The sequence below is a fragment of the Ixodes scapularis genome, unplaced genomic scaffold (genome assembly GCF_016920785.2).
Source record: "Ixodes scapularis isolate PalLabHiFi unplaced genomic scaffold, ASM1692078v2 PGA_scaffold3__209_contigs__length_174095766, whole genome shotgun sequence".
NCBI classification, from domain to species: domain Eukaryota; kingdom Metazoa; phylum Arthropoda; class Arachnida; order Ixodida; family Ixodidae; genus Ixodes; species Ixodes scapularis.
The window spans coordinates 132,425,878-132,452,885 of record NW_024609868.1 but is presented as its reverse complement, the minus strand read 5'-3'; the positions used below and the strand labels follow the sequence as shown (position 1 = coordinate 132,452,885).

At 42.2% G+C, this 27,008-nt stretch overlaps 1 protein-coding gene across 1 annotated transcript in view; it reads left to right on the top strand.

Annotated features, from left to right (window-relative positions):
- Positions 1–27,008, top strand: part of LOC8029481 (frequenin-1) — a 141,357-nt gene that overhangs the window by 111,518 nt on the left and 2,831 nt on the right. The window contains exons 5-7 of the mRNA XM_042292885.1: positions 16,333–16,411; positions 17,541–17,629; positions 26,859–26,936. Coding sequence (XP_042148819.1) covers positions 16,333–16,411; positions 17,541–17,629; positions 26,859–26,936 — 246 coding nt within the window. The remainder of the gene's footprint in view (positions 1–16,332; positions 16,412–17,540; positions 17,630–26,858; positions 26,937–27,008) is intronic.

Below are 27,008 nucleotides of genomic sequence, written 5' to 3'. Positions count from 1 at the left end.
GTTTCACTGATTACCAAAGTGAGACATTCTCGTCACAGTGTGAATCCTCCTTGACTGTGGATCATTTTCGGTAGCATGAATCAAAGTTGGAATGTTTCAAGGTACTTAAGATCAACCTTCAGTCCCTCATTTACATAGCAACAAAGATCGATCACCTCTTGACCTAAAAGCCGGTAGTTGAGAGCCTAAAATCCAGGTAGCAAGGGTTCAGAAGTTTCTTGACTTCCTATCAAACGGGTATAACTCCGTGCTATCAGCAGCCACTATCAGCACTGTTTCAGTTGCAGAGCTCCTGCTCGAAACCGCGTCACTAAGAACACTAATACCATTCAAGATCTGCAAGAAAACCTTGACGACAGTGATTAGTTCAGTTGTCTCTCGAATCCCAAGGTACGTGAGCTGCCTTATTGCGCAGATGAGATTCTGACCAGCAAGCTTTGGGTCACCGACTTTCATCCCAGTGACATATTGACAGTGCAGCACCTGCCATCTCTACGTGACGTCCCTCCGGCGACCCTGATTCGATTTTCTTCAGTTACAGTCAGAGATCCATGGCTCACCACACGAGGTGAGCTGTAGACTCGTGCAGCAAACGGGTAACTGCTAAAACAGTTTTTTAACGAAAACCTGACCCTGAAAAGCAAGGAATGGTATTGAATGGCGCGTGGGGAGAGCAGAAGGCAAACAATACAAGGTCACATGGGTCAAAAATAGTACACTACATAGGAGGACAATTTTTCTGGCACTTCTAAAGACGAGAGGATTGCGCAAGCATATCTGTGATCGGTGGTCAATATACGCTAGCCAATGGTTACCATTAGTTTTTGCTTTACGACAAAGAAATTTTGGCCCTGTGTATATTCGCTATGAAGACGAGCCTTTCCTATAGCACGTATTCAACGGCTGGACAACCTCGAAAATGCTGCTTAGTTCTTCTCGCTAAGCGCTTTTGAGAACAGGGAAAAAGACCCCTTGAAATGATGGAGGTGCAATTTCGTATGCGCTCAAATTTGGCATCCCATCAACACATTTAATTCAGTAAATCAGAGCCATATTGGTTCTTTACTTGCAACCACCATTAGTATTAAGAAATTTTGGGATAATTTAAAAATTACTCTGAAAGATGCGAAGGCAACAATATCTTTTTTTTGTGTGAGCAGTAATAAAAGTTCGCTTCTGCAATGAATTTCAGATACTGGGATATAAGGTTGTAATTTTTAATGAACAACTAACCGAGAAAGCGGAATTGCGGTGTTTGTTAAGGAAGTGGGGTGCTGGATAACTTGAATGAATTTTCTTATATTATCTTCGATCAACAAGCACTGGAATTGTCCTAAAACCAGTACCTTGCACAACGCTCCACAGTGGTGCAACACGATGTCAGTGCAACATCAAGGACAAAGTGTGCAGCGCCGATGCGTCGCGGTGAGCGCCACCATGCGTCACCTTTCGTTTTGTTCGTTTTTTCTCGCGCTTGTCCGCTCGCGATGCCCATCTGTGTCACTTTCTTTCCCAATCTTTTCTTTCGCGGACTTAGCCGTCTTGCGCAAATGAGCATCGTGGACGGGATTGTCGATGAGGTCACGAAGCAGGTGACAATTTCACAAGCATAATTTGCCCATTATTGTTGGTAGAAGAAAAAGTACCACCAGATAATGGCCGTACATCGGTGTCATCGAAACGCCTCACAACACTTTTCACGAAGTTCATAAAATTAGTGCACTCCTTGTCACCGCTGCGATTACCGGTAATCGCGGCGATGCTAAGAAGCTCGTCGTACTCGGTGTCAGAAAAGCTGAGGACTTCACCGGGTGCCGCAGCGAGAACGTTTCGTTTTGCAAGGTCGCCATCGCAATAGACTGCAAAGTCGAAGTCAAAGACAAAGTCAAGGTCCAAGTTAGTTTCGGTACAAATGGTGTTAGTACCAAAACAAAATATGTGCAGGCTAGGGCACCAACGTTTTTAGAGAAAACTGTTAAAGGGACTCCGTTTTTTTGACATGGGGAGCAGGCAATTCACTAAATAATGATACAAATACACAGTTACTCTTAAAAAGCGCGAAAACGAATGCAGGCACCGATTCTTAACGCGCTTCTATTCAATCTAGTAATAATAAGCTACAAACAAAACTCGAAGAAAGGGTAGAAGCTAAGGCGAGCTGTTGAAGATCTTCCATCGTAAACCCGAGACACGGAAAAATAAAAAAAACGGACAAAACAACAACAAGTCTCAACTTAACTTTTTGTTGTGTTTTCCGTTTTTTTTTTTTTTTTAATTTTTCCGTGTCTCCGGTTTACGATGAAACAAAACTCTCACTGCATGCGACAGGCGTTAAAAATGTGCATTGTAAAAATAAATCCAAGAGAGCTGAAGAGCATACTTTAGCTTTGATCCAAGAAAAATGAGCGGAACACACTTGATTTCAATGCTATTTTAAAAAAGACTAATGCACGAAGAAAAAAATGGTAAGGAATGAGTAAGAGATTAGTCAGTTTAATTCCAGTGATGTTTAATACCAAACTTTTAATAGCAAGACGAAAGTGAATGTTTAAAAACTCTTCATCAGTGCTATACGTTCCGGTTGAGCGTTTTATTTTTTAGTCGATACATTCCATACATATGTAAATGAAAAAGCACCGTAGTTAGTTCGAATTTGGAAAAAAATGAAAGACACCGGTGTACATGACAGGAGTCGGTAGGTCAGTGTTTTGATCTGTCAGGTGTATCGATGGGCAATGTACAAGTTTATAGATACGCTTGAAAGTTAGTGTGGACATACGGTGTTCTAGATGTTGTTGAACAGTAAAAATGCTTAGTAGGTTAAAACCGAATGTAATGTTAGCCCTAGAATCGCAAAATAGCATTGCTGTTATTGCAGCGTTTTGGGCACGTTGTGCATGGTTCAGCGTTTTGTAACGTTAGTCCATACGACGTAATTCCATTTGAAATATGACTATTCGCGACTCCAGTGACCTATATGGGGCGCCACCACCAAACAAACATGGCGGCTGGGTCCAGGTCGCGTCGGTTCGGCCGGGCCGCCTGAACGGGTGGCGCATTCGATTTAACAGATTTTCTTTTGTTTAATGCCCAATTTCATAGGTATTTGAACTGCGACGGTTAAGTGTAGCCCGTGCACAGAAACTTGCAGAACATATTTTTGTTTTCCCCGGTGTTCTTTATTATTTTCATGTCAAACTTTCGTTTCAGAGATTTCGTTCAAAACCAAAACTATGGGCTCCGGAGAGACGGTAATAGACTCTAATCAGTTTTGATCAGCCAACGAAAGCGGCGATGACTGCAGAATTGTTCCACTAAGAGTAATTTTCAGCTAACTCGCATGCCTCGACCACGTGAATTTTCTGTCCGAAAAATGGAGCTTTTGTGCGTATCCCCTTTTAAGAAACAGCTCCAGTCGTCTGCTCGGTCAACAACACAGGCTGCAGGAAAATCACAAAATTTAAGCAAGCGCTTCTTGAGCCAAGGCGCAGGTTAAACCACCGGCCCCACTACGCAGCTGATACTCGTATTTCAATTCAGGTGTTTGCAGCAATCAAAAAGTCACTTTTTAGGAATATTCGGGTTATGTATTATATTACGTACTATATCCTACTAAAGCGATATAAGCATATTCTTCGGGTTAAAACATGAGCTTAGTTGACTAGCTATTAAGTGAACTGCTGAATAAATGTATATTTGCCAGACAGATAGATACTATTTAAACTCAGTCAAATGGTTCTAGTCGGTAGCGCGGAGACGAATGCAGACAAACTGAACGGAGTCTTCATCGCAGATTCACGCAGAACCTCTCTGCATTGAACTTGACTTCAAATCCTGAACGTGCAAAATTAGTATTTTTTGTGGCCGGTCAACCTGAGCAATGTAGACGTATATTGCTGCTGGCTTCTTCGGGGGTAGAATATAAATATTGAAGGCGCGATATATCAGAATGCCGTGACAGCTTCTAACTTTGCGAGACGCGTCCCCCACCTTTCGAAAGCAGACAATTTCTCTTTTTAATCGTATGCAGCGAGCAAGTTTTCCGGAATCAAGTAATTACGACATCAGCCCAACTCCTACGGTGTGGTCCAAAGGCTTTTTCGGCGAAACGCAGCCAATATGAACAGCCAACGACTGGCGTAGGTGGCTCAATCTTGAATCTAATTGAACCCAACCAAACCCAAGAACAGCAGCTATCGAACCTTCCCATTGGTGTTCATTGGTGTTCCCTCCAACATTGGTGTTCCCTCCAGTGAAACATCTCGTCTGTCGTCCTCAGTCCACTGTTCTACATTCTTATGAAGAAAGCACTTATCAGTTACCCAGTAGTCGTCACTTTGAATGTTATTCAAGAAAAACAAGAAATCAAAACGTTTCTCCGTGATTCCTCCCCATTCCAAGAAATCGAAAGCACGAGACTATGTGTTGTGGAGTAAGCGGGCTTGCAAACAAGTTATGGAAGGCAACAATCTACTCAGGCCTCACCACACTAGTGAACACTCAAACAAACTTAAGAAATTTTCGGACCTTCGTGAAATTACATTGTTCGCCACCACGCAGAAAACACGTGTGTTTTTATGTTAAGATGTAAAACTGACAAATTCGAGAATGACGGGACATGTGGCGCGAATGAATGTGATGTGATCAAAAAAAGATATATTGAAGGTTCGAAAGGAGAATATACCTATCTAAAAAATGGTTCTCTTTCTACACGAACACTTTACGTTACGACGGGTCGCAATCCTGAACACCGGAATGGTGTTTGCTTGTATTGGCTTTAATGGCGCAATTTTCAGTCCGGAGGGACTGTCACTTTTTTTATAGTGCTTCTGAAAAGATGAGTTTTTTGTTCAACTAAGGTTATGATTGAATTAAAAAAAAAAATCTGTCGTTGGTCCTTAGTCAGCCCGAAAGTTTATAGGGAAGCTGTATATGACGCGTTGGTCGGATATTTTCGTGCCGGCGTCATTACGAGAAAAAGCCTTCAGCGATTGAAGCGACACTTACATACGTCACGCATACAACATACAGCACATCATTCATTTCAATTAACACAATCACAAAACAACCATCCAAACAAGATAATTGTTGATAAAGCGCTCCTGATAACAAGGTGATTCGCGTAGCGCTCAGCACTTACGTTTCCCGGTATATACTGCTGTTGCGCAAGTTCCCGCGGCGACTGCAACTTGCGATGTGGAGTGTGACTGCAAGATGCTACAACAAGGTGATGCAAGAAAATTCTCTGACAGCTTTTAGAAAGAAATATGTGTATGGTACGTAACACGTACCGGCGGAATAAAAATGTTTTGGTTAGCGCTAAAGATAATGGCCGCGCAGTTCAGATGCGCTCCTTCGTTTGGCGCTGCGTCGGTTGTGCCTGGTCTTTTGTAGTTGCGTAGTCGGAAGTGGTTTCACCGGAACTCTCAGTATTGGCATTTTTAGCCGCCTCTGGTATTGTGGTGGTTGATCGTGTTGACTTGTCAGGGTCTTGTGGGCTTGCCCTTTTTAGCCACTTCGGCTGCAGTGGCGATTCATTTTTAATAACTAATCGTCCGGAATGGCAATGTTTTGGTTGGCGCTGATAATAATTGACTCGCAGTTCAGAATCGCTCCTTTGTCAGGCGCGGCGTCATTGGAACATGGTCTTTTGTAGTTGCACAGTAGGAAGGGGTTTCTCCGGAACTCGTGGTATTGCTCTTTTCATCCGCTTCGGTTGTTGTGGCGGTCCATTTCAATGACTAATCCGACGGAATTACGATGTTTTGGTTAGCGCTGAATAAAATGGCCTCGCAGTTCAGAAGCGCTGCATCACCTGGCGCTTCTGTTATTCCCGCTATGTCATTGATTCCCCCTCTTGGCCACAATGCTTGAAGGGATGGCACCCACCCGAACTGTCGATTTTCTTGGCGCGCGTTGGCGGTACGAAACGTCGTGCCGGGAGTGCGCTGCTCTGTTAATGGAGGATATCCGGTGCGTACTGTGCGCTTGATCGAAAACGACGGGGACGCCTCGGTGCCCGGTAGGCACCGGTGCGGATGTTCGAGGTTGCCATTATTTGTGAGTCGCCATTACTAAAGATGTGGTATTCTTTCGGTTGTTAAAATCGATAGCCTGCTACATGACCCCATCAGCGAATCCTTCTCAAATTTAAGACGATCTCCGAGGCACCCTCTGCAACATTCAATGTATTGATGCATTTATCTAGCAGGTAACTTGTGACCAGTGCCAACGACAGTGACCAATGAGTAAATGTCTGTTAGGACATCGAGCGGCTGCGAAACGCTGGATTACGGCAGTAGCTCTTCAAATGAGAGATATTTGTTCCCGGTGTGTAGTAAATGGGTCACATCATCACTTAGGCTGGCCTTAAGCCGAATACAGCCAAGAGCTGTGCTATCAGCACCTACTCCTCTTTTTTGTAAAAAAACTATCGAGCTTTTTTGATCTTGATTAATTACTACAGAAGTTTTTGTGCCAAAAGTGTATATATTACATCATTAGAAGCACCTGCTGGTGGAAGGGCCCGTACCTGCTGGACGCCCGAGCAGGAACGTGCGTTCAGGACTGCCGGAGAGCCCCTCGCATCTGCTAGAAGTTTGGCTGCTTTTGATTCAGGAAGGGCAATTGTGTTGATTACTGCTGCCTCCCCGTATGGACTTGGTGCAGCCTTGGCGCAGCGAGAGCCTTCATTGGAAGAGCGTCATGTTGCTCTTGTATCTTGGAGCCTGACATTTGCAAAGAAAAATTACTGTCGTCTTGAAAATGAATCATGAAGCCTAATGTTCAGCATCGCAAAGTTCAGGCAGTACTTGTTGGGTCGCCATTTCGAAGCTATTACGAGCCACAAGCAGATAGGGAGACTATTTGAAGCAGATAAGTCTATTCGATATCCTGCTCTTCGAGGCTGCTGCTTTCGGGATACTGCTTCAATATGAGTTACCAGCCTGGTAGCCACATTGCCCATGCGAATGGACAAAGTCACCTTCCACTTCCTACAAGTGCCTTTGTCGTGTAGTGCTCCGCTGATGTGTTTATGCTTCATGGTGTGTACACGCGAGTACTGTCATTCGCTGCTGCCACCGAAGACGCCGCCTAAGAAGTAGTGGTCTCACGAGCGAGGGAAGCATTGTGGACAGACCTCCGGCTAGCCATGGGATCTTAGAGAAAGCCCTATAACGTTCGTGTTAATGAAATGGGTGTGCAAGAAAACGGTGTGCTCTGGGGACTGTTGTAGTCCCAGTATTACTTCAAGGTGAGGTCTTGAGTTGGTCCATGGGACCCATTCATCAGTAAGCAAGAAGACTGGTGACGGAGCCACGTAATGTTTTATCGAGAGGGCGAGGACATTGTAGCTGCAGTTAATGAAAGCCACAGTTTCCAGGAGCAACAGCGAGAGTGTTTGCGGTACCATTCATGCCCTTGCCATTCCCGGACAGAGCCTGGTTAAGGTATTTCCAGTGTCGACGCCGCTTGCAAAACGCATAATCTCAAGACTGCAGATAATTTTTGCGAAGCAGTTCCTTACGGATATTTTGGTCCCCGATAATAGCCGGCATTTGCACGCGACACCAGCAAGACGTTTCTAAAGAAGACTTTAAGCGGATAAATATTTGTGCCACCGTTCCATCCGGCTTCTAACAGAGCTGCCGATAAAGCTGTCCAGGCGGTGAGAAGGAAACTGGAAAAGGCTGCCACCGGGGACCTTCGTGCGCATATTGCACGCTTGTGACTGGCCTACCAGTTGACGCCTCACAAGGTAACGTAAGGCTGCACCTCCGAGCTGCTGCTGGGACGGAACATGAAGACGACTATGAACTTTCACTTTGACATGAGGGTAACATTGCGGCTAAAGCAGCTAAAAAGGAATATCATATCGGACCAGAAAACAAATCCTCGATTATGATGACAGCCTGAAAACCACGTGTTTGCCAATAACATTCACGAGTCCCACCATTGTTGCTGGCTGTGGTCAGTGCGGCGAGTACATTTACGTCGGATCTCCAACTTGCAGACGGACGATCCTGGACCCGACACTACGATCTTGTGCGGCCAACAATAACGTTGCCACAGCTAGAGTAGAACAGTTCGTCTGGCACATCTACGCGCAGTCTCGGAGGCCCCGATGTTCTAAGCCCCGTTCCTGATACGTCCAGTGCAGTGGGACACAATAATGCACCTCATCTCTCCTCTCCAACATCTCAGCTTCTCTGCCCAAGAGTTGTGCATGAATAGCCACTGCGGCCTGGAGCAATGCAATCCCCGGCAGTCTCTCCGGCAAGTGCCTACTGCTAAATCTCCTCGTCAGAGCACCAGAGTGCGCCGGCATGTGCTTCGCTTTTCCTCTATATAAAGGGACTGCTGTTTTGTTGTGGTTTCTTTTATTGTTTTAAGGGTTGGTGCGGTGTAATAAGTAGCGACTGGGAGGAGTAATAAAAGCGAGCACCTGAATGAGCCAGTCAGTGTGATGTACGTGCTCATCGTGACTGGACCATTTGTGTCCGTGTTCCCGGCAGTGTGCTCCGTGTGGATAAGCATTTTGAAGCAAGAAATGCAATATTGTATTCTTGCCCACCATTTATTTCTTGGATTGGCAAATATTATGCCCCAGTAAATGTAGACTCATAGGCAAAGCTTACTTTCTTTTTCGGTTTTACGTTTTGATCCTAGTAACATAGTGCTCTCAAACTCTCGAATTTTTTCTCCACTACTAGCGTCACATACAAAGAAAGTTTCAGCTTTCTGTAATGCGGTGTTGACTTAATGGACCAAGAAAATAGATTTTTATTTTCACTTGGCCCCTGTATATGTGGCATCGGGATGCACATGGAATATGGTGGCAGCAGTCGAAGGATAGTGGTGTAGCAGTGAAGGCGCCCCGTTTCACCGTGTCTAGAGACTGGGGCCTAAAAATTGGTCTAGTCTGAAACGCTCCCGAGGTAGAAGCTTCGACCGGAAGCCTGGTTCCAAAGTTTGTGTGTTTTGGAAATAACGAAATCGGTACTGGCCTTTAAAACGTGGGTACTGGTCTTCACGTACCTATTCAAAAGGGCTAGCGACAGTGGATAACGCCCATATTAAGGGAACGCACTCGGAGCCAATCATCGCGGCCCTCTCGCCGTTTTCATGGCAAGCAGCACGTTCAACTTTGTAATGGGACAGAACTATAGGGCAAACGAGTCCGAGATCATAGATCTTGCTTTATTGAATGTCTCGTGGCCCTGCATGAACAACATCGGCACCATGGGAAGCTGCAACAGAGTGGTTTCAAAATGAAATAAAAATAAAATACTGTCTCCGTATAAAAACACTAAATTGTGTGTAGAGAAAGGGCATTTTTTATTCGGACGGGTGAAAAGCGATAAAGACCACGCCCGGTGTGAAATTAACAGAAAGGCGACAAAACGCATATGTTAAGATAAAAAAAGAAATTTAATCATGCGATAAGTATCCGCTCACTGCGAGAGCAAGAACATATTATCAAAACGTGAACACGCGTTCACCACAAAGGACTTCCAAGAACCTTCGGGCAGTGTGGCCACGATGAAGACCAACCGAACACAAACTCACAACACCACAAAAAACGCGTCACTCCCGGCAGAAATACAGCCGGGAGCAACGCTCGTAGGCTCGAATTCATGAACGAACGTTCAGGAAAACAAGTCTTAACGGGTAGATCCCAAGTCGAGGGAAATGTTCAAAGGCTCACCTACGCTGGGTTCATGACAGGTCGGGGAAAAATTTATCGTCTCGTTGCTGGTCACCACACTCCCGAAACCGAAAAAATAAATTCTCGCACCGCAGGCGACATCACGCCTCCGAAGACAAAATTACCGCCGAAGCCAGAATCATATCCCAAGGTAAAACATACGACAGTAAGAAAGCACAGCGAAGAGCCAATCTAGGGACTCCTGCCTCGAAACGAAAGAGAAACATACTCACGACAGAAGCAGCGGTGGATTAGCCGAGTGCCGGCCCGACGGGCACCCGCACTTTAGCTATCGTGTTAAAAGTATCCCTTTTTGTAAAGCAACCTGACCCTTGCAGATAGGCGAGGTATAAAAATAACGTTCCACGATGAACCTTTCGACGCATCTCGAAGAGCCTTTGCCTTCTTCCTCGAGCAAAAATAACACCAACGTGAGAGTCATTCGACATCGACTGAAACCCGCGACCACGAACAGGATTATAATAATCCTCGAAGTCCCTAAACTAAAGAGCTGGGGGGCCTCCGTATGTTGTTGACGTTCCAACACTTTTTCGCGGAAAAACCAGAAAAACCTCAAATCCGAGAAGCGCTCAGGCGAGCTTCATTGAAACGCGTAACCACAGAAGTGGTCACCGAAAATCAAATGAAAATCCGCTGAAAACTAGTTCGGCATATCCTAACTTACGTCGTCGCAGGAGGCTCACGCAGCTGAGTTTTTTGCGCACAGAAAATTAAAAGCCAACGGAAACTAATGAAATTCGGGAGAGAAGTATATTTGAAAGCCTTGTGGAGTACTTCAGCTGACAAATTTGGTCACACTGACGGACTTGTTTTTATAAAGTTCAGCTGGTCCTGTTTACAGGGGGAGAGAAAGGTGGTGGGACGCGATGCTTAGGTAAAACTGTTTCATTGGTTCACGCGCTAGTTTTTAGCCTGCTCCGTATTTACGTAGAGATATTGGGTGGCCAAATCGCTAGCGCATGAATCCATTACGCGTGCTTATTTAAGTGTCTCGCCCCCTCCTACCTCTCGTTCCATAAACCAGGCTATTTTACGCTCATGAAAATACGCCACTCAGAGTGGCGAAAGTTTCGCCACTCTGACTGGCGAAAAAGATTGTGGACTCCGTCCATAGGTCAGTCCTGCCGCGAAACTGACCTATGGACGGAGTCCAAAATCTTTTCCGAAAAACCCATCCGCGAAAAACGCGGCAGCTCGGCCTGTGTCACTAAAAAGCATCGTGGACGTTTCTCGGGGACGCTGCCGCAAAGGTAATTTAGAAGACATTAACATAAAATGCTTACTGAAACATCTGCGAGTCCGTTTTCGCAACCTTACTTGGTGCCAATGATGTGCGTTCTGGGAAGACTGTTCCCGTGTTCGGGGTCAGATAGTCTAATCTATATGCGCAAGCTGAACGACCAAATAAAACGATCCGATTCTTACCCATAGAAAAACGGAACTGCAGATTTCGTGGGCAATCGTTCTCGGCGGTTTGCATAGAAACGCGGTATTCCGTGAAACTTGTAATCGGTGGAGCGTCTGTGGTAACTCGTCGACATGTTAAGCAGAAAAGGCAAGCAGTGACGCCCTGTACGGCTCAAGGCTTCAACCACCTTGTGGTAGCTCATATTGCACCTCGACTTATCATCGTCGACATCAAAATGTGCTGCAGAATGTGTAATAGGAACAACTATGACAACTGTAATTTGCGTCCGATGGGATGAAACCATTATATTTTAATGACTAATTGAATTGCCAAGACGATTGTTTTTATTCGCAGTATTTCCTGAGTTTTTACTTTTGTTTTTCAATTCTTCTGTGGTTTGACATTTTTTTTTTATGACTGCTCCAGGTTGTGCCTTTTTAATTTTTCGTGTTGCCATTAAAAGGGTCGCTTTTAAGAGCGTCTGACATTGTATTAACTGTGGTATGAAGCAAACGTACTAATTTAATGGGTTTCGTTCAGGGATGGGCAGTATTTCAAATACAAGTATTTGAAATACGTATTTCAAATACTTTGTGTATTTTGCATTTGTATTTAATTACAAATTGGGTAATGTATTTAACGTGTGTATTTAAATACTAAAACGTGGGTATTTTAAGTACAATTGTAATTAAATACAATTTTGTGGGCGAAAATACATCCCTCAAATTTATTGTCACTGTCCAGAGCAGGGAGAAAACTACGTTCTGAACCGAATGCAGTGTCTCTCATTCAAGCACAAGCCTTTAGTGACTTTGTGATTACGATGCTAGTCCAGGGCAAGAATAGTGACGAAATCAACATTCACAGGCAGACTGGCTTATTAAGTGCCTGTGACAACTTGTGATCCTTTCCAGCCGGATTTCCATCCATACTTTTGCCTTGGAAATTCTAAATGCGCGGGTCATCCAGATTTTCGTAACTGGTGCGAGTTGCAACAATAAAAAATTCTCTAGCTAGTGCTGCGTGTCTTGGTCGTCTCGGTTCTTTGTGGGCCTATATCAAAATGTAATCGACAAAAATAGCTGCTTGAAGCTCTGTACTTTTTTCACCTATTGCGTCCAAGCTGATTACATTTTTTTTTGTGATTATATTTCTATTACGTTACTAGAGCCTCGCTCACTAACTCCCGAGTGTGAGATTCAAAATGAAAATGAGATACCCGGAAACCCGTTGCAGGTGCCCTGAAGTCGCTGACGCAAATTTTGAGGAATGTATTTGGAAAAGTATTTGGAGGAGACCAAATACATTTGGTTGTATTTGTATCTTGTATTTAAATGCTTTTTTGGTAATGTAATTAGATTTGTAATTAAATACATTTTTGACGAAGTATTTTGTATTTGTATTTCGATACATATTTGCATGTATTTTGCCCATCCCTGGTTTCGTTAAATTGTAACTCAAGTGAAGAATCGTATTAGGGGTGGTTTGTTCCAGCCGTACTATTACTGCAAGGGTGTTTTGCTGTAATATAACATTATACATGTTCTTTGAATAGGTGTACGTAAAACAAAATAAATTGAATCAATTCCGCGCACTTAACTGGTCAGTACATTTTGCGTTATATTATTGTAGTCTGATCAAGTTTAAGTATCTGAATTGCCGTATACAGGGTATTTCAAGGAAGGCCAGCCATACGGTTCCAGGAAAAGTGCACATAGCACAATAAAAATGTAGATGGCATAATCATGACTGCCGAAACGCCTATTTACGGACATTAATAACGTTCGGTGTAGTTCAGATAATTATTTTTTGCGGAATTTTTATTTTCAATATTAATAGTAGTAATGATAATATTAATATTTTATTGTATGTCAAAAGAACCGAATACAAAACGCAGACTTGCCAAAGCCTTATTGGGCCTGTCTGGCAGTGCCTGTCAGCCAGCAGAACGGAACACACAAAACAAGATTCGTGACTAAAAACCCTAGCAAAAACGTATTTATAGCAAAACGCCCTTCAGTTATAAACCCGTTGAGCTTGTATTAGGAGTGTGTATTCAGAACATTTTAGAAATTTCTAAAGGTATATTTCCTTCCGGTGATCATTGAAAACCATAAATTGGCTCACTTAATGGAAAAAATATATACGACATACACATACGAAAACGCTCTGTGGTTGAAATGACTTTGAAACAATAATCCTCTACTCCTAGGTTCAACTCCGTCATACGTTAAATGCACGGCTGCGCCGGTTTGTGGCGCTGCTTGGGCGCTGAAAGCAGGATCATTGAAACTAAGGTGCAGTCGGATATGACTCAATGCGTAGAACCTCGTCCAAATCAATTGTTTTACGGATCGCTACAAAAGCCGGGTCATACCTTATACCGATCTAGAGAGGATGAATGTAGTATTTTTTGGCAATATCCAACTAATCCTTAAATAATCCATATTTTAAATGTACTTACTGAACCTTTTAGTACTCCATAAACATTAATACCATAATTATCGCCAAATAGCTTCTAACGCTATTTGGCAGACACCAAAAGGACATAAACATTTACGCTCTGGGATTTGTTGCTTTTGTAGGACTGCCTTGTCCGACATCCTGTGGAAAACGTATATAAATAAACAAGCTATGTACAAACTGACTCAAGGGGGGAATGTTGCTCGCAAGAATTAATATGTGCATATTCATCGGGAAAATTTAATTGACCAGCCGATTCATTGAAAATTCATTTTTATTGGCCAGTATGTAAGGACAAATATATTGTTATGAAAAACATCTTCCGAACCTGCAATTATGGAAACTTTGATAACGTCCTGTATTGCTCCTACTTTATCTTAGACATGAGAATCTTGACTTCACCTTGAATCAAAAGAGAAAAAAAACGCTTTACAAGACTTATAGAAAGCAATTAGTTCGTTGCGCAGATATGAAAGAAAAGATTAATCAGCAGACAATACAGCTTTATTCAAATAAAATTTCCAAACAGAAACTTCAAGACATAAGCAAATATAATATCATGCGTCGCGTTACTGTTTTGACGTCGTATATTAGTAAAAAAGCTACTTTGAAAAATTAGGAACTATCAGAATTGTTTGCTCTCATGCTTCTCCTCATACGTGCTGTGTACATCGAGCGAAAATGAAAACCTACATTTTATTTTATGTAGAATTGAAGAATACATAAAGCACAATGTGTTGATCTATCTGAAATGAAGACGGCCGATTTGTGTGAACAACATTTCTATACTTTCTTGAGTGCATCCAGTTGCATACTTTGTACGTTCTTGCCGCCCTAAAGATTGCCTATTTAAGTACGTTTTTATTGTAGAAACCTTTTTCCAAAGATATCTTCCCCTGTGCCATATCGAAAAAAAGTTAGATTAATGCATTTGATAACGATTTAAGTTTTCTCAAGGCGTGAATTTCGCGAAGAATTTGGTGTTATACATATTGCTATTCACGTTACATGTGGAACCTTGTAATTAATTCATCGAGTTAAATTTTTCCGATTTGAGTGAGATGCCTCAAGAAAACTTTAAATGTTATACAAAACCATGTATGGTGGTGAACAATTCAAATATAAGTTTTAAACTCCTCTTCATAAAACAATGCACTCCTTGAAATTTGACGCTTTCATTGTAGTCATCACGCTTCTGCGTACAATACTAGATGAATCACAAAACTAATAAAACGTCCTGCGAACATTCTGTTGATTTATAAACTTATTCTTTCGTTGTGTAGAATATCAGGTGCATGTCATATCAGCAACCCGAAGTGGCTTCTGTTTTTGCAAATGCTTGTTTCTTGCTTTGTTGTGGGGTACACGGTTCACTAAAATGGTACAAGTAAGAAGATAGTAATTTTACTGCGTATATTATAGTTTAGGATGGAGAGAAGTGCGCCGCGGCAAGAATAAAGTAAAGAAATATATATATATATACATACATGCTACACCTTAGTCATAAATGATGTCAAGGAAATGATATTACGGACGTCTTGCTGCAACATTGGGGTTTCATTCTAAATGTGCAATTTTGTTTCTGAGTTCGATATAAATTTATTGTACTTTTTTATTAGCTAAGCGGAAGTAAAAAAAAATATTATCTTATTTATATACTTTTTAGGTATTGGTATTCTAGTTGCGTGTCGAGAAGATACCGTTTAGTATATCCAGATATTTAATAAAAATTATTAGTTATATCCCGCGTTGTACATCACAGAAAAGCGTAATTGGCATAAGCTTGGCAATGCGAAGTCCGGACTTGGGCCTAATTTGGATACACTCTGAGCAGTTATTTAGTACCACATTGTTTTTTGTGAGTTCTTGTGGATATCTCTGGCTAATCACATAATTCCTAAAAAAACACTTGAACCAAGTATGCCATATTTGAGCCAAACAACCAGCACCGAATCTTTAGCTTGGTACTTTTTTGGCGATTCATGCCCAAAGTTGCCACATTAGAACCGAACAACCAGAAGTGAAGCCTATCTTTGGCCCTCGCTTGTTGATTTAAACCGAAAGATGACACATGACAGCCAAGCCACCAGCAGCAAAGGCTAACTTTGGCACTCGTTTGGCGCTTTCGGACCGAAATACCTAGACTCTGGCCAAAGAATATATATCGAGTTTGGCTAGACCTGTGCACCTCTGGGCTTTTTAAAGCTCTAAAGGTTGATACAGAAAAAGATGTTGACCCAAGGAACTGTAATACCTGGTGTAATTTCAGTATTTTTTCCTACTGTCCCCCAAAACGAAATATGCCATCTTTACAAATGAATAAAAGACAAACAATCCTCAAGACTATAAACATTCCGAGTATCAATTTCAAAATTTGTAGATCTCCTCACTTTTATGCAGTTTTCTCTGTGAACTTAAAACTAGATGGAGCATGTTTTGCAATTGACATAAATAAATTACATTTCTTTTCTGGAATATTTCTAAAATTCAGTTCTTAAACGGTGAGACTGAGACCAAAATGAAAGATAACTTGGAAGAGAAAATAGTGGATGGACGGTCTCAGTTGAGAAACTGCCTGTACACCATCTTTTGAACCTTCTACGTTATTTTCTAGTTTACATCCCAGTCTCATGGTGTTCGCACAATAATTAATACGCACCAACTCTCCTGCTACTTGGCAATTTTTTGCACATCCTAAATGCTGTGATCTTTCTTCTTGTTCTCCTTACAGGACGGCTCTATTGAGTTCGAGGAATTCATTCGTGCACTATCAGTGACTTCACGAGGCAGCCTCGACGAAAAGCTAGTCTGTAAGTGGATGTTTCTTTTTATTGATTATATGAAGCTTTATTAGCATTTCAAAAATGACTATTGCATGTACAGTTCCTCTTGATATGCGAGATGTTTTACCCCGTAAGGAAGTATTTGAATGGGAATTGAATAGAATAGTGTACGAACTAGACGTTTTTGAAAGAATTGGAACATATACATATTATAAACAACAGTATATTTCATTTGGGGTGTCTAGTAATTCACTTAAACCAGCTAACTTTTTTGTAGCACGCTGTCTATATGATCAAAATTTTAAGCTTCTGTTAGTTGGCTGCTTTTGTTTCTATTTGTAGTGAAATATGTTTTTCTAGGAGAGAACAAATTAATCCTGCAGCTTTGATTGCTTGGGGTGATGCATCATATTATTCAGCGTTTACCCTAACATGACGTTTGAATTACGCGAATTACGCGAAAATAGCGCTCAAAATCAATACAATTTATCTCTTCTTATCTCATGTTTAGTGAATATTAGTCATGGTATACGTTATTTGACGAGAAAACACCCGGGTTAAAATGCCGTGATTGTATTTTATGTCATACTTTGCTGCCATCCCTTTGCTGCATATGAACTATCCGATGAGCTGCTAAAAATAAAATCCCCTACAATGAAAAAATAGCAAAAAGGTGGATAATTGAACGGGAAAAATAAGATCTTTAAAGGGTAATAGGTATATCCGATAAGTATCCTCGAAAACGCAAAATATAAAAGGTTATATTTTCTGTTCTATTATTATAATTATCTTGTAAGTCGCGAATTCTATTTTCCTTCACGGTATGTAAATGCTAATTCAATATGACTGGACGGGTGTTACATATGTAGTCGTCAAATTAGAGGAACTATTATAAGCTGTAAAAGGAGGTGGAACTGTAGTAATATATACTTATATTGGTATGCTTTGTTGTTTTGGTTTATCTGTTCAATAAAAAGCAGAGGCTCCTGTCGCGTCCCATACACACAAGTCATTATTGGCTTATGTGGGCTTTATATTGTATTTTTTTTCAAACAAAGTAAATAAATATGGTTTTTGTATTGTATTGTATTGTAGCTCAGTTTCACTAAATATACTAATATGGCCAACATTTGCAATCATTTTGTATAATTTCTAGGGGCCTTCAAACTATACGACGTCGACAACGATGGCTTCATCACGAGAGACGAAATGTACAACATCGTGGATGCCATTTACCAAATGCTGGTGAGTCCTTTGTTTATGGTGCTTATAAACTCCTTCACGCTAATTACGTAAAGACCTATAAATAAACACGATTTTATTAAACTATGTCAAATAATTATTCTCGCTGCTATAAGTATTAGCAGCAAGGAATTTAGTTTCATGTTAAAGGGGGACCAGGAGAAATATTCTTCCGCATGGCGGAAAGTCCTCCTCGCCCTCTTTCTTCTTGTATTGTAGTACGGCGAGGCGAAGGGAAAGGTCCCCTTTTGCGCCGGCTTCTTCTGAGAGGATAAGCCGAGAAAATCCCCATTCTGAGCGACGGGCGATGGGTGCGGCAGCAGCGACCTCGTGACTTACTGGTAGCTTCAGCTCCTATCGCGTAATCTGCCCCATTTTTTGGCGCTCACCAAGCCTAACCCCTCGGGTGTAGGTTTTACGGTGCTGCAAGGCTGCGCCCGCGCAACCACCGAATTTCAGCTGTCGAAGGCCTTTGGTTTAGCCCGTGGCAAAGTGAACGCATACTTGAGAGCTGCGATCCCTAACCGCACTCATTGAAGGAACATTTCATAGATATTTTCGGTTGATCAAGGAGCTCAAAAAACATGCGCGAGAAGTGGTGACTTGAATATGTAAGCATGACTTACATCTTCCGAAAACATTCTATCTTAATAAAAACGGCTTATCACGCTCAAACCTGCCTCAAACTAGGATCGATGGAAAAGAAAACGATGTACCAGGCGCGGGCACCTTCTAGAAGGTCTTTGTTTTGTAGCAGCGAGCACAAATTATTGGAGAACTTTTAGCAGACTATGTTTTCAGGCCACGCTATATTTAGCGGGAGCTCGCGCTGCCACTTCGATGCATTCTCTGAAGCGCGCGCCTGAAGTGGCAACGGGCCTTTGAAAACGATTTGCTAAAATGCCCTGTTGTGTGCCTAACTCGCGGAACATGATGGCCAGCAAAATGTATGAAATTCATATTTACACATTCCCAACAACCACCTGACGTGAGAGGGCATCAAGGGTGGATGTCAATTTTAGAAAGTTTTAGTGGGTCTCTTTTAGCCACTGAGATAACCGTACGGTCCCCAACCCACAACGAAATGTAAGCTAGACTCGCTGTTTACATTCTTCATCGAGTGCGGCTATGGAGCGGAAAAGACAATATTAAAACCCTTTTTGGCGAGTCTAGCGTGTCGTGTTATGGTTCAATGTTGCTTGTATTGGTACCATAGCACGGGCCGCCACTTCGAAGTATTTTTGGTGTCTCAAAGAAACTAAAGCAAAAGCAGACATTTTTTTTTAACGTGACACAGAATATTATTTAACATTGTAAAAACTTTTAGGTACCCTACGCCACGCAGTTAGCACAAACAAACTATCGCTGGTGTTTCCCACTTTTTTTTTTCTTCATAGAAGAGAATGATATTTAGGAAACTGTTAACGCGAGTATCCAACCTAAGCGGTAGATTTTAGTGCGAGCCAATACATTACTGGGGAAAATAGCAAAAAGCGCCGATGTCGTGTTTGCGCTAACAGTGTAGCGTAATGTGCGCATACCGCTGCACAATCAACGCTAACGGAGTGAATCATTAAATTTGGTGGCCCCCCAAAAAAGTGGTGTTATTTTGTTTTGTTTTTATGGTTGAAAGGTTGTTATTTTTATACAAGCAATTCGGTAAAGAGTGCTTCCATTGGGCACCAACGTACGAGGCATCAATTTGTTCTTATACACTAAATTCTGCATGGCCCTTGCGTAAAAATGTCAATATTGCGTTCGTGCTAGCTGTTTCACGCACAGTAAGAAGACCAGTTCATTGCTCGAACATTTAAAAAGGCCTTTCCAAATAGACATTTTGCGAGTACGCTTTATTGCTGGTGGTTCATAAAATAATCTACGTTGTTTATTTCGAGGAAAGGAAGTAGTGGTGAGGGGAGGCGGAATTGAATACAAAAGATGACTCTAGGGAACTTCGAACTTTGTAAATATTGCGCACACCCTATAATTCTGAGTTAATTACATCACTTTTACTTTGTCTGTTTTAGAATTTGTTAACAGTCGCGCTAAAGGCCGAGATGAACGACAAGTCAGATTCCCCTGTTTACTTGAGCAAGAAGCGTATGCGAGAGGAGGGGGGGGGGGGGGGCTGAAAAAGCATACGAGTGTAACCGTAGCAATCTCCGACCAAGCCTGAACCTCACTTTTTCTGAAACCGCCGAACCGACTGCTTTCGACGACTTGATAATGCAAGCCAAAGCCGTTAATAAGTGTGACTCGTTGTCAGCTTTGATAATCAAGGCGCTGCGACGATTTCTTGAAACCTTTCATCTATTAAAACAAATTGTGTAATAAATCTATTGCCACATTATGCTTGTGCTGATCTTGTAGCGGTATGCGTGCATTACGTGGCACTGTTAGCCCGAACGCGACATCGGCGCTTTTGACTATTTCTGACAGCAACAAGTATTTTCTAGCACTGATCTCTGCCACTTAGGCTGGATAGTTGCATATCAGTTTTCTAAACATCATCCACTTTTAAGAAAACAAAATTAGGAAGACCGGCGATAGTTTGTCCGTGCTAACAGTGTGGCAGTATACCTAAAATGTCTTTGCAATGACAAATTACAAACGCGTTTCATGTCAAAAAAAGATCGGCTACATTTTTTTTTTAATTTTTAATGCTTCAAAACTACTTTAAAGGGGCAGCATGTGCTATAGCACCGATTTAAGCAACGTTGAATTATAACACGACACGCTTCGATAGCCGCACTCAATAAATAATGTTCTCAGAAAGGTTATAGCTTATATAATGTTGTAGGATACGGTTATCCAAGAGCTAAAGACGATTCACTGAAACTTCTTAGTATCAATACACACCATTGCTGCCTTCTCACCTCATGTGGTTGTTGGGATGCGTAAATATAAATGTCATCTACATTCGTTGGCCATCATGTAGTGTGAGTTACGCACACAATAATTTGTGCTCGCTGCTAGAAAACAGAGACCTTCTACAAAATGCCCGCGCCCGGTATATCGTTTTCTTTTCCTTCGATCCCAATTTGAGGCCGGTTTGAGCGTGATGAGCCGTTTTTTTTTTTGAAGGTGGAATGTTTTGTGAAGATGTAAGTCATCCTTGCATATTCAAGTCACCACACCTCGCGCATGTGTTTTGAGTTCCTTGATCAACCGAAAATATCTATGAAACGTTCCTTCAATGGGTGCGTGGATGCATCGCAGCTCCTAAGTATGCGTTTATTTTGCCACGGGCTAAACTAAAGAACTTCGACAGCTCAAATTTGGTGACTGCGAGGGCGCAGCCTTGCAGCTCCGTGAAACCTATACCCGGGGGGCTAGGCTTGGTGAGCGCCAAAAAATGGGGCAGATTACGCGATAGGAGCTGAAGCTACCAGTAAGTCACGAGGTCGCTGCTGCCGCACCCATCGTCCGTCGCTCAGAAAGGGGATTTTCTCGGCTTATCCTCTCAGAAGAAGCCGGAACTGGGATGGTGGGTGGGAACCCCATAATTTCTCGTGCAAGCGGCATACGTTGCTAGCTCCGACTCATATGCACCAAGATGTACCACCAATCAACAGCTATAATATTACTTAATTGGTATCAATAAAAATGTGTGGTTCCCGGACGCGGGCTCCAAGAAATGTATGTCTATTAAAAAGTAAAAGCTATAGTAATATTCTTCTTGAAGTCCTGCTATTATATTGGAATCATATTGCAACCCCGTACCCCTTGTTGTCGAGGACAAAATTAACATTCCATTTCTCTCTAAAGTGAGGCGCACAGATAATTGGTGACTATTATTTGATTCATTATTTAATATACTTATTTTCAGTTTTCACGAAGAGCTTGACGGTTCCTTATTGGTGAACATTCTAACTCCTCTGAAAAAAAAAAATAAACACATCATAGGCAGATAAGCAAAAACTAAAAACAAACAAAAAATAAAGTCGCGGTAATTGAACACTACCCATGTCGTAAAAAATTCATACGTAGAACTCGCCGTGATTTGTTTAATATGGTTATATATTAATTTTAAGCGAGTCATGTGTGTTGCCTGGTTCGAATCGGGAGGCTAAAACAAGGAACACAGTCTAGTAGAAATCCGACCAAACGTATGAAATGTATATAAGTACCAAGGTTGAATCTATGACACTACTCACTGCCTCATACAGGAACATCAGATCACGCACTGTGGTCTTAAGATATCCAGTCTAACTTCCTCAGTCTGGATATCTTAACGTATGTGAAGTAATGATTACCGACAATAAAGCACGAAACCCATTTTCGTCTCTACGCACCCATTCACGCCTAAATTCGTTGGTCTGATACAATTCCCAAAACCCGAGCCGTATCCGACGTGGGATCGTAGAAGTGAACAAAGAGGCGCAAACAACAAAATGGTTCCGAAAATTTATGTGTAATACACGTAATACCACCAAGAACTCTAAATGATGGATTCATAACTAAAGTTACGAGATGATTGAAATAAATTGCAGCTTACATGTAAAATCATAGATTGCGAATAATTAAAACAGGAATAATAACTGTGGTATCTAATGCACAACCAAAAAACTAACAATATGACGCTTTCTTGCAACTTCAGAACTTTTGTTTTTGATTGAGTTCGAGTAAGACCATTTGAAGAACACGCCGCCGAAATAACATTTTGTCTCCCTGAAAACGCCCATAGTCCTGTTAATAATTCGCTACAGTAAATAACATAATATCGTTCGAAATAACAGCAAATGGGTATCCTTAATACAGAAAACAATACAATTCATAAAAAATATAATAAAGGGCCAAGATTCCTGCCTTGGCGAACACCAGAAGTAAATACAACATAAGCAGAAAAGGGACTGCACACTTGAATTGTACACTGGTCGGGCAAAAGTAGCCATTAAAGAGTCGACATTACATAGGAGATCTTTCCCAGACACACATTTACTCAAAATGTTTTATGACTAACCTAAACAAATGCTTTGATAATATAGAAGCACACATCTGCTTGTTCTAAGCTATACACAAATGGTAAGGCAACACTCGAGAATGATCATAGCTTACTTTCTGCGGAGCCACCTTTCATAAAAACGTGGTGTCAAGGATAAAACTTCAGAGAAAAATGTACGTAAAGGTAAGTGTGCAATCAGATTTCAAACACGTTAGATGGACATGATTGTAAACCTGAGACTGGGGCAGAAAGAGAACACAGCAGAACGTAGTAAAAGAGAAGGCAACGTCTCAGAGACGTTGCCTCCTCTTTTACTACGTTCTACTGTGTTCTCTTTCTGGCCCAGTCTCAGGTTTACAATCATGTTCAACTTACACTAGCTCGCCTGCACTATGACTATTTTTACGTTAGATGGGCTCTAGAAGAACAGTCGGATCTATATTTGGTAAAAACAAAACGGTTACCCGATTTATACAACCGAACCAAAACCGAGGATTTCTATGGGGTAGGAGAAATTCCAAATGAAAAATAGAAATTACATCCCCTTTCGAGAGGAGGTACGGTTTTAATTTTAATTGCCTTCAATATTTCGTTTTCATTTAATGGGACGGCGGTCAAGAAAAAAATCAAACCCGTTTACGACGCCCTGTAACGCCGAATTAGAGCGCAGCTCTTAAGGAGGAGGATGGCAGGGTATTGAGTGGAGGGTAGACCCCTCCTCCTCTTCCTCCCCATTCATCAAACTCCTCCGGGGGGGGCGGTCACCTGACCTCGGGGGGAAGGGGTGACGTGACTTCGGGGAGGTCACGTGACCTGGGGGCACCTGACCTGGTGGTCACGTGACTTGGGCGTCAAGGGGCGGGCGGGAGTGACGTGACCTCCGGGAGGGGTCACGTGACCGTGGGGCCAGTCACGTGACCCTGGGGGAGGGGTCACGTGACCTTGGGGGTCACGTGACTTTGGGGGGGGGTCACGTGACCTTGGGGGGGGTCTAGTGACCTCGCGGTTCGACGCCAACGGCGACGCCGCTCAAGCCGGAAACGGGCCCCTAAGAGCTGCGCCCTAAAAGTCATGCAATTAGTATCCGATTTTTGCAAAAAGTCATCCGCACTTGAGCAAGATCCAAAATGAGCCGCAAAAGTATTCGCCACATCTAGTTAGTTCGAAAAGAAATCGTATTCATGTCGCATAATGGGCTATAGCAGCAGTGTTTGATTGTATGTTTGATTATATGCAAGAAACACATAATTTGACGCTTCCACGAGAGCTTTTGCTGGGAAAGGCACCAAAGTTTATGCACAACTTTTGGGGACCAGAAAAGGCATACAAACGAAAACGGTCGTAGTCCATAGCAGGCGTGTACCTAAACTTTGCGGCGCTAAGTGCCTGTGTTTTTGTTTTACATATCTCGATTATGGATGTCGTTTCCACGTACCACGTTGACCAGAACATAAACATTTATCTAGTTGAAACAATTTTGGGGGCTCGTCAACCTCTCTTGCAGCCAATGTTTTTGTGAAAACTTTCTTCACTGGATTGGAAAATACAAAAAAAAACATTGACTGCTGTCACAGAACGCAATATGTTCCACAGGGTACACGACGTCGCTTTCATGCCGTGGTTTACTACACTGGCGAAAGGTGCTTGAGCCAAAAATTGATCGTTTGCAACTTGATAGCGGATTACTTATATAGTTTCCTCTCGTTCCGAAATTGATAAAAATTGCACGCCATGATCACCACGGTATGTGTTTTATAGGGGCAAGGCGGTGGATATTCTTTTTTCATTATCTAGCGCTTTTGTACTGGGGTAGCCAATAGTGGACTACCATACGTCTGTTTGAGCCCATCAGCAACGAAAGGAGTTGCTCAGTACAACTGCGCGTGCCACCTCTCCAAGCGATACTCAAATTTTCTACCGAAATATTGATTCACCCAACAAACTCAACCCGTGAGACAGGTTTAGCCAAATGACCCAAACAATTCCTGAAACCAGCTGACGAGGTTAAACATGTGCGCCTCATAATCAGCCTCTTCTACCTGCTACGTCACAAACAATGACGATGTCTCTAGAAGCTCCCACTCCAGTTGGCGCATGCCACGAATAGCCTCAGATTTCGTGATTCTCGTACTTCGGTTGCTTCTGTTTTAGATTTCTGGTCACTAATACGACTAGAATACCCCGGGAGAGTTTTTAGCTGTCTTCCGTCTAGTGCCTATATAATAACACGTGTTGTGTTTTGATTCCAAGTGCAATATTGTAGTTAGTCGAAATCGAGTCACCACCTTTTCATCATAATGCAGCTGTCGAATGCTAGAGATTTAAAGACGCCGGATTCACCATTGCCCAGTGTATTTGGCATGTTCCGAATAATCGTTGTACAGGGTGTCACAAAAAAAATACAAGTTTTTTTTTTGTATTGCAAAAATAAAATAGGCATCGCAGAACGCTTATTCTCCGCCCAAAGGTAGCACTAGAGGTCCCAACCAGATGCCAACGTTTCAGCCCGACCCCATATTTTATTCAAAAGTTATGTGATTTTCTGAAAATGTCAATGGGAAAATGGCGGCCGATGGAGTTTTCGAATACATGGGGCTCTATGGCAACAAAAACCGAAAACGCACGAAAACGGGCTGCATTTTCCAACTGAAATTTTAAAAAGATCACCTATAACTTTTGAATAAAATATCGGATAGAGCCAAAATTTTGCGTCTAGTTGTGACCTGTAGCGCTACCTTTAGCCGGAGAATGAGCGTTTTGCGATGCCTAGTTTATTTTTGCGCTAAAAAAGAACCTGTAAGTTTCTTTTCGTGAAACCCTGTACTTTGAATTATTCTGATGGTTGAAATCCATAGAATGTTGTCAGGGCTATGCGGTGCAAGCGGATATACGAGATAATAATACTCCTTCATTTGCAAAATAAACGTTTTAATGTTCATTCGTTCAAAACTGTCTCTGAGAGGTCTGTGTTGTTTCTTAAATAAAGTTGAAAATTATGTCGTGCAGAATTTGTGCAGACAATAACGTGTACTTGATCAAACACGGACAGTGTGTGCGCTTAAAACCACGTAAACGCACACACTGAAACCTTATGAGCCGCGCTCGTTGTGAGGTCAAACGGACGGATACATACTTGAAGCGCCAATAAGGAATACTGGGAATGGTGAGCCGACTTAATAATGAGTGAAGCTAGAAGTCATTTCACTTGAAAGCTTCAGGCATAGGCTACAGGACGTCGCTGTACCCTTTGCGCGAATTACTGTTTAGTAGTGATGTGCCAACTTTCTTGCCGAATCAAAATACGGCGCGGATTTGGCAAAGTCGAAGTTTTGCCGAACTTTTCCTGAGATTCGGCAAATATACATTGTTTTTATAGACAGGTGCAGAAAGATCACTGCGATCAGAATCCACACCCTAAAAACGCGTCTTCGTTGAGCGTTTGATTCCTTGAATAGCCGAACCTAGAGTATTTTATGCATTGATTCTGTGGGTTTAGAGTATGCTCAGTAGGTCTCTAATTGAAACAAGATGTTTAGTTTCACTATTTAAAACTTAATTTTGTAAAGTTTAGGCAATTACGTTCAGCTACGTTTAGCTAAATATAATTGCCTAACTGGTTGAAATTGAAAGTGTAAACTTTACGGTTTCAATTTCATGACACTCGATAATGTTTTACCGAATGGAACATGAATATTGCATGTTTCATAGTCGGTTTAAAAGACCGGAGATTTACAGTTCTGATGAAAGCGACCATCATGTATACCCAAGCAGCACGAAATTATGCTCAGCATTGGCCAATGGCTGGCTTTGGCCTTTTGGCTAATGACCAAAAAATGGCCATTTATTGGCCAATGCTTGGGCGATGGCTAATGGCCAGAGAAAGGCCAGTCATCACCCAATGGCTGGCCACTCGCCAAAGGACCATTTCCAGCGATTGGCCAATGATTGACCAAATTTGTGCTGCTTGGAAGGCTAGTTCACGAGTGTATCCTCTCCGTTTATATATGACGTTTACTTTTTTTCTGTCTTGGAGATCTAAATGCCTGTTCACACACTTTTGGCTTATTGGGACTGGGGACGCTAAAATCCGGCTCTAAGCCTTTCGTGACGGCTTACGACCTGCCCCGCAGCAGCGCAGCTGGTTGTAAGCCGTGACAAGAGGCTTAAATCGCGGTCGTTTCGAAGCCGTTTGCAGTCAAACGCAAGTATGTAAATGTGCCTTAAACGAGGAATCCTTAAACAAGCTATTCAGTAGGGTTGAAATTGTTGATTTATTTTGTTTTTCAGGGGAATCAAACGAAAGAGTCCGAACAAGAGGAATCTCCTCAAGAGAGAGTTGACAAGATATTCGACCAGTTGGACAAGGTAAGACAATTTCATGGTGTGGAGCTTTTACAAGCTATGCATTTGTTTTAATATATCGCTCAATATAGCAGT